At 37.5% G+C, this 8,754-nt stretch overlaps 1 protein-coding gene across 1 annotated transcript; it reads right to left on the bottom strand.

The window, feature by feature from the left end:
- Nucleotides 1-2,498: 2,498 nt before the first annotated feature.
- glula (glutamate-ammonia ligase (glutamine synthase) a) lies at nucleotides 2,499-5,852 on the bottom strand. Its single transcript, XM_058762000.1, has 7 exons — nucleotides 5,706-5,852; nucleotides 4,736-4,921; nucleotides 4,493-4,654; nucleotides 4,265-4,411; nucleotides 4,048-4,175; nucleotides 3,704-3,903; nucleotides 2,499-3,562 (listed from the first exon to the last, which is right to left on the bottom strand). The coding sequence occupies exons 2-7, from the start codon at nucleotides 4,899-4,901 to the stop codon at nucleotides 3,250-3,252; spliced, it is 1,116 nt and encodes a 371-aa protein (XP_058617983.1). The 5' UTR covers nucleotides 4,902-4,921; nucleotides 5,706-5,852; the 3' UTR covers nucleotides 2,499-3,249.
- Nucleotides 5,853-8,754: the final 2,902 nt, after the last annotated feature.

Raw genomic sequence — 8,754 nt, 5'->3', positions numbered from 1 at the left:
TGTTTTTTTCCTTTCCCCACTAGAACCAGCTCGGTTCAGCCTGAGCAGTCCGGTAGTCGCCATGGCAACTGAGCATCATCCCTCCCCTCCAAGCCATTGTTGAGTGGCGGGTCTCAGACAGCATGTTATCTAAGGGTCACAAGTGATATTTGGAAAAATATGGAGCATCCGAAGAAGCTAAAGCAACATATACTGCTCATTTGTTTATGGTAGTATTGTTTTTTCATAGCACTTAATAGCCAGTGGAACACTGCAACAACATTGCATGCATGCATGCAGAAACGCATATGTCCATAGATCTGGTTGAGGAGTCATTGTGTTATAAAATAGCAGACAGAAAGATCAATTAGAAATCACCATCTTTATCTTTTTGAAACACGTTACTGTCTTCACTGGCTGTTTTTTAAAGGCAGGAAGGAAACTGGGTCAGCAGCCTGAAGTGATTATCTCTGCATGATTCATGGAAGATGCAAGCCGTGCTATTATTTGGCCTAACGAGAAATAATCTCCATTAGGCTTCATTGTTATCAACACCTACAATCATTGATTATGCTCAGATTATTCATGAGCAACACTCAAATGGAAATGTCTGTGCCAGTAAATAAAGGGAACTGAATAATTAAAATAAATAACTTTTTATTTGGAAAAAATAAAATAAATAAAAACTGTCATTTTTTATGATTTATTTATGCATTTAGAGAGAAAACAAGGGTTATCACTCTGTTATTAACATAACAAATGTTTATTTTATTGCTCATTTGAGTTATGTTTAATAACCTGTAAATTTACCTTTATGTTTAAGCAAAACAAGCCACTTTTATCCTTATATTGCATTTTTTTAGACTGATTGCAGTTATTTGCCATTCACGAGCCAAACTAAATTCATGATATCTTTATATCAAGTTACCATTTCTTTAAGATTCCTAATGTCAAAACTATCGACAACTCAAAGTTGATGATACCCTTAGGAAAGGTAGCAATAGAATCAAACAAGAGTGAAAATGATAAAATCTAAATGGTCATAATTTATCTGCTGATTCAGAGAAACTTTCTTCTGAACAGTCTTTTAGGTTTAAAAAACAAACAAACAAGCACTGCACTTTTTCAAAGTCTATTTTAACTTAATTTATTAATTTGACAGACTAAATATAACGAAACCACTGCCCAGCAACTTCTTTTCCCAAGCACTGGACAGAAACACCATTCTAATTTATGATTGGTTGGAAGTCGCTTTGGGGAGCCAATCACAAGGCTATATGACTTGTCAGTCTGTCACGCATGGGAATGCGGGTGAAAGGTTCCACAACAAACTTATTAACCCTGCCCCCACCTCGCAGAAAAACACATAAAGTAAATATTTTTGTCCCAGGAAAGCTTGGATATTCCTGCATTTCATAGAATGAAACCGAGACGCCCCTTTGTTCCCGTGTGAGAGCCAACAAATAGCGTGTAATCACGCTGTTAGTGAATGTGAATTTACTGTTGACAGTGTTGGCAAGCATCGTGTTTATGAACTCCTTGTAAACAGATGAAAAGTTTGTCGATGATATTGCAAAAGTTGAGCTGCTTACTCTGCAAATATCCCAGCGATGTGGGTTTGATGTGTTTGTCTATATTTTGCACAATACGCGGTTTTAGAAAGAAAACATTTTAATCTCTCTATTGACCAAGTAATACCAAGGAACTGTTTCCACTGCAGAAAAAAACTGTTTATGAACTGTCGTGTACGCTTGCGATATAAACAGATTTAGAAGTAACAGTGATAACGATTGAATTTTGGACATGGAACATTAAATAAACAAATACTTTCCAAATATAGAGATTAATCTTGTGTTACCTGTGATGCAGAAGTAAATGGAAGTTTATGACAAAATTGCACGAAGTTGAAATGCTGAAATTTTGCATGCTAAAAATTGTTTGCAAAATTAATTTTCAAATCCTTAATACTCTGCATAGATGTATGCTTCCTTATCAGGATTTCCGGAGGTTTTAAGTATTAATTTGCCTTAATAAAGCCTTAGAAGGGCCTAAATTCAAGCAGAAAGTTAAGAAATTAAGTCTTGCTTTCTGTAATATTCGGCAAAACAAAGTGAGTTTATGCATAAAACATGAACAAATGTGTCAAAGGGAATGAAAACTTGCTATTCAAAGCTTACTTTTTAACATTAAAATCAGGGTTTAATAATGCCAAGTTTAAAATTAGGATTAATGATGGATTGTATTGAGGCTTAAATCTCAAATTGGAATCAATCTGGAGCCTGTTTCATGAAACGTTTTACCACATAAGCCAGGCTTATTTCAGGTAGTCTGACTTTTTTGAACTAAATCAACTGACAATAAGTCAGACTAACTGAAATAAACCTGGCATATTTGGTAAACTTGTTTTACGAAACAGGCCCCTGGAGTCTTTGTATATTGTTTTGTCCAAGTATATGAGTCAAATCAGCAAGTACACAAGACAGACATCACCACTATAAAGAGGAAGCACACAACACAAGTTTGTGGTAAAAAATAAATGTTTAAGTCTTTTTTTTTTTTTTAGCAACTTCAGGTTTTTACCAAAACAGGTGCGTAATAGCAGACAAAAACAGGATCAAATCCTTGATGAACCAGGGATTTAACATGACAAATAACAGATCCACAAGTATAAAAACAGGACAGTTATTGAACCTCGACTGTGAAGTGTACCGCACAAGAACAGCCTAGTGTACAGTCAAAATGGATACCAAAATTTGCCATTTAATACACTGTCAGTAAGACGCATTGAAACATTACATACTTGAATAATCAAGTCAAAATACGCAACAACTAGCTATTGGTTTAAAAGAAGTTAGATGTCTAAGCCTTGGCAGCCCTAGGTGCTTCTGTGCACTCGACTCATGTTTCAGTCCATCTTAACTAACAAAAGGTAGAGTCATGGGACCATAGAGAGCTTTCAATGCTAACATTAAACAACCACTCCCCAAGAAACTATTAAAATCAGAAAAAAAAAAAGAAAAAAGGGAAAGACATGCCCTGCAACACCGTGTCCCCAGTCAGATCAGGTTAACTTCAGATTTAATCTTAAAATGTTAAGTTGACCAGTCAACTTCAATGATATTAAAATGGCAGGTTAGAACCACCCTGATAGAAAACAAGATACAGTACTAATTTGGCTTGATGGCCATTTAAAAAAAAAAAAAAAAGAGAAGAGAGAAAACTGAAGTATGGCAAGAAGGGGAGGGAAGTTCAGTCCAGTAGATAAGAGATCTAGTAGTCCACAGGTTCTTCACCCTCTTCATCTAGCAAACATGTGCGAATCAGGGCCTCAGTGACTGCATAGGGGTCGCAGTTGGCAGACGGGCGACGATCCTCAAAGTAACCCTTCTTTTCTTGTCCCACGGTGCGTGGGATGCGGATGCTAGCGCCACGGTTCGCCACCCCTGCAGAGAACTCATGGATGTTGGAGGTTTCATGGTGGCCAGTCAATCTGCGAGCGTTGTCCAGGCCTCCCTTTGGATCATAGGCGCGGATGTGGTAGTTGTGCCTCTTTCCAAGCTTTTCAATACACTCCTCAATGCATCTAGTTAAGTACAAACAAGACAACCATTTAATACTATGGTTTAAAAAAAAAAAAAAAAAACCCCAACATGAACAAAAGCAAGCCAGGGCTTTGTGATTTTGATGTGCCACCAATTTAAAACAACAACCTTTTAATACTTACTTCAGCCCACCATCTTCCCGCATTTCCTTGGTGCTAAAGTTAGTGTGGCAACCAGCACCATTCCAGTTGCCCGGGATTGGCTTAGGATCAAATGAGGCCACCACACCAAAATCTTCACAAACTCTGTGCAAGATGAAACGAGCTACCCACAAGTGATCTCCCATGTTGATGCCTTCACAGGGGCCAATCTGGAACTCCCACTGGAAAATAAAAGCCACAGTATAACCGATCAAGAATTAACGGAGGAATTGAGGTCACATTCCAAAAGGGTAATCTTAGATAGCTTAATAAATTTAATGGCTGACTGTAGTGTTTGTTCCAGAACACACTGGAATAGAGGTTACCTGAGCTGGCATAACTTCAGCATTGGTTCCACAGATCATCACACCAGCATAGAGGCAGGCTCTGTAATGTGCCTCCACAATGTCTCTGCCATAAGCTTTATCTGCTCCAACTCCACAGTAGTAAGGTCCTGCAGATATCAGAGCAGCATGTTATGCTGACAGACATCTTGAGAACATCATTGATATGGCAATTTCTGACTAAAGGAGCCGGTCTTACCTTGGGGACCAGGGAACCCATTGGAGGGCCAACCAAAGGGATGTCCATCGGTACCCAGGATGGTATACTCCTGTTCCATGCCAAACCATGGGCTCTGATGGTCTACCATTTCCATGACCTTTTTACACGTTAGACGATGGTTGGTTTCTGCGTTTAAGACCAGAAAAGCTAGAAGTCTAACTCTGATCAAACATACACAGATGATGTTTTATCCTCAAACAGACGTACCAGCAGGTTTCCGGTTGTATTTGAGCACCTCACAAAAGACCAATTTGTTGGGGTCTTTGCGGAAAGGATCCCTGAACATTGCAGAGGGGATGAGATACATGTCGCTGTTGGAGCCTTCAGATTGATACGTGCTGGAACCATCAAAATTCCACTCAGGAAAATCTGAATAACAAAACAGGATCCTTTAACTTAAATCAAAATATATATTTGCAATGTAGATTGACGTGGCGGTGTCTAGCTTACCTTCAATGCTTTTTGGCTCAGAGTCCAGTGTCCTGGTCTTGCATCGCAGTCCTTCTCCAGTTCCATCTATCCAGATATACATGGCTTGTACTTGGTCTCCCTGAGGCAGTTCCATGTACTGCCGTTTTACCACTTTACTCAGCTGAGCACTGGCAGACGTGGCCATTTTTTATTACTATAAAAGCCCTAAACAGGAGAAAAACAGATTTGTCAACATTACAAAGTAAAACATAGAAAATATTGCAGCTCCTTCAGCATGAAGTCACTTGCATAAGCACCAAAACATACATTCAGCACAAGCATCAATAGTTAGGGTAAAAGAAAGAGCACAAACAAACATGCTAATTTCATCTAACACAGAAGTCTACTACTACTAGGCTACTTGTTAAAAAAAAAAAAAATATATATATATATATGCCTGGAATTATAAACCTTCCAGTGATTTAGTATGGCATGTTAAAACATCAAATCAGACAATTAAGATAAAACTGCTGGTTTGTGTCGATGTAGAGGTACTTGAGCCTTACAGATCGGGTTTAAAAGGGGTTGGGAAAGACCAGACCACGTGCTTTGTAATCTGCATTGGGAATTCTCTTCGCATTCACTTGTGAAATGTTCGATCAGTATGCAAACCCGCTATCAGTATTGATCGTACAAATCAGTAGGTCAATGCAAAGAGCATCATCGCTGTTCTACAAACATGTCAAAGCAGCCTCAAGCATTCAACTCGCGCATCCCCAGCTACACAGATATCAACCGGTAGCCATGGTTACAGTGCGGCAGTGTTACATCACAGCGTGAAGTACTGATAAACAACAGTGATTTCACAAAACAACGAGTCAATTCGGTTTAAAATTAACTCGCCATCAAATAAAGAACGCCGTTGCATAATCCCAAATTAGCGTTCTTAAAAGCACACTCGTGCATTGCACACAAACAACAGTCTAATAAATAAAAGATAGTTACGTACCTGGACACCAGCAGAAATTAAAATGTATGATATCGGACTGGCAGGTCCAGTTATTTGACAGGCTATTTAGTGTTTGGTATTCTCTCATTCTCTGACCAGGAGTTTGGGCTGTCAGCCTGATTTATATGTATGGTGGCAGGATCCCGGCGCGCGTGATTGGTCAGCGAGAAGCGTGATCTGTTTGTTCTCAGGTGATTGAAGGGCCACGCGGCTTCATCATTGGCCGGGGTTCCAGCAGCGTTGAGGCACGCCTTCAGTTTCGGCGAGGGGACATCTGCGTACGAATAGTCCTTTGTTGTTGGTCTTTCTCATGATAGAGAAGTTTGTTCCACCGAAGTAGTCACAACATTCCAGGATGTTTAAACGGGAGTTTAAGAACAGTATGTTTCACAATGATTCAGTTCTCAGCAAACCCAAATAAATGAAGCATTTATGTGTGTGAGAGAGATGTTAAATGCACCCATGTGGTGTAAAATAATGTTCATACTGCATGCACGTTCTTGGAAACTGCTGCGACTTCATCATTGTCATAAAACAAACAGGTAAAACAAATACACTTCTGAGTGGATACATTCATTTTGTTTAAATTAGTTAATTCATTTTCTTGGTGAATAACTTCATTCATTTGACTTTTCTAAAGCAAGATGATATCTAATGGCTTAAATAAGATCGCCAATGTACTTAGTCATGATTAAATGCAGCCTTAAAGACATGTAGTTAAAAAAAAAAATGCAAAAAAAAGGAAACTCCTACCCATAAACTAATTATCTTAACCAGAGCCACTGTGCAAGAAAGCAGTAATTCTCATTATCTTTTACTCAGAATTGCTCTTTCACTCATAACTGTGTGATGTAATTGCTGTAAAGTCATTGAAAATGATGAGATCAGCACATGTAAAGTCTTAAAACAGTGAGTCTTAAGAAATGGAAAACAGCTGAGTAATCTTCACACAACATACTGTATAGACCAGGTGCACTGACAGGGGCATTTCAATTCAAATAGTTTTTGACAACAAGATAGGCTAGCGCAATCCAGTTATTGCTAGATATAGGCTATCTAATTTACTTATCTAACACTCTCAGACAGATTTTAAAGCTATTTTAAAGGATTTTGTATTTGTAATCCTTTCCCAAATACTTTGTTTCCTCTTTTACATATTGTACGATGTACAATGTTTAAACTTTTTAAGTCTGTTGGTTTTTAACTGTCTTTACATTTCTGCAAAAAATAAATAAATAATAATAATAAAATAAAAAGGTAAAATAAAATAAATTGACAATAGTTTTATTTTTTATCCAGGTCACTGGGTAGAGTTTTGGAATTGAGCTAATTCTAAATTCGAATTGGAAACTTTCAGTTGTTTGTAGGGACCACCAAATCCAAATCCCCCTACAGAGGTACTAAAGTGAAGTATCAGGCTAGTGCCTTTGTCAATGGCACAGAAGGGTTGTCAACACATTTTTTTTTTTTTTAACATTATAGGCCTATAACAATCATATGCAATGTAGGTCCACTTTCCACGGACACTGTTCCCGTGGTGATATCACATGCTCATGCTAAATGAAATGATTTATTTATTTTGAAATTAAAAAAAGCTAATCTCCTTTGAAGTGAGAGAAGGACTATGCTGCGTCATTTTCTGTTTTGGCCAAAGTGCCATTATGAAGTAGCGTCAGATAGCTGATGAACGGTATCAATGACCTGGAAGAGAAGTTGAATGAGAAAAGCAACGAGTAAAGTCAAGCCAGGACACTGTTGGTGGTTTTCCTGTGTACTGGAAATGGAGGTCAAAGCACACCATTATATTTTGTTGCTTCAGAGAGAAGAAGCCCCCCAAAAAGTAAAAGGCCAGGTCAGTCTTCATGGTAAACTTAACTCTAGAGTTCAGCTTCACCATCTGTGCTTGTGGAAGCAGCTAGAATTTCTTGGAGTGCTGCTTTTTAATCTTTTAAGTTGAAGAAAACATATGCCAGGTTAGTGTGACTTTTGAACTTTACGTTGTCATGGAAGCACTGCTCCTTAGTTCACTTCATCTATTCAGAGAATTCGGAGAATCAAACGCACCTGTATTATTTTCAAATACAGAAAATTTGCATTATTCCCTTCAATAAATTTGACCAGAGATACTTGTAACATGTATGCAAATGGCTCCCTCTAGTGAGGAAAACATTCCAGTGCAGCAGCTGAAGATAATGAGATTTCCTATCGTTTTGGTTTATAATATATATATATTGTTGATGCAACAGATCAGCAAATGGATACAACTGTGTGTATTTGTTCAGTGTGTGAAAGTTTTTCTCTTTGTGGCAGTGAAAATTCAAGGCTTCCCTATTGTCCAAGACAATATTCGAAGGGACAGTAGTCTAAGATATTTACATTTACATGCATGCATTTGGCAGACACTTTTATCCAAAGCTACTTACGTGGTATTCAAGGTGCACATTTACCTTTTATCAGTTCTTGGTTTCTCTGTGAATCGAACCCAAACTGTTTGAACTAAAGGAAAGTCCTTATATAATATTCATCATATGACAACAAAGCTGATTGTTTGTTTAAGCTGTTGACAATATATTAAAACAATATAATACAAATATTGTAAATAATTTCACAAGTGTCTAGAACTGAATGTTCTTCAGTGCACATTCTTTTTTAAGCATTTGTGATTACAGAAATGGATTCTTCTTCTTCTAATAAATATTTTAGAGTTTGATAGCTAGAAAAACGTATACTCATATACATTCCCATTGCTTTTTAAAGAATGTATTCATTTCCATGACTGAATGAACAAATTAAGATAAGAAATATGCCAGTTTAAATGCTTGTTTTGTCATATTTTAAAATAATTTAATATATAATATTATATTTGAGCAATTTAAGCCATGTTGCAGCCCCATTGTGTGTGTGTGTGCTGAGGCCTCCTGGTTGAAAACTGCTATCTTAGTGGATAGATAATGTTAGACAAACTTAATTGAAGGTAATATTAGGTAATTAATGATAATTTAGCAGTATGTGTCCAAAACTTAGTTCATCAATGTAAAGCAAGCTATTA

Source organism: Onychostoma macrolepis, chromosome 02 (genome assembly GCF_012432095.1).
Source record: "Onychostoma macrolepis isolate SWU-2019 chromosome 02, ASM1243209v1, whole genome shotgun sequence".
NCBI lineage: Eukaryota > Metazoa > Chordata > Actinopteri > Cypriniformes > Cyprinidae > Onychostoma > Onychostoma macrolepis.
The sequence above is the reverse complement of the archived record's forward strand: the minus strand, read 5'-3'. Positions and strand labels throughout refer to the sequence as shown.

What these genes read in the sequence shown, in the direction of transcription:
- glula (XM_058762000.1), bottom strand. Translation starts at nt 4,901, where the DNA reads ATGGCCACGTCTGCCAGTGCTCAGCTGAGTAAAGTGGTAAAACGGCAG. An exon ending in TGAGCCAAAAAGCATTGAAG is followed by an intron (nt 4,655 to 4,735) that starts GTAAGCTAGACA and finishes TTTGTTATTCAG; the next exon opens with ATTTTCCTGAGTGGAATTTT. An exon ending in CTGAAGTTATGCCAGCTCAG is followed by an intron (nt 3,904 to 4,047) that starts GTAACCTCTATT and finishes TTTATTTTCCAG; the next exon opens with TGGGAGTTCCAGATTGGCCC.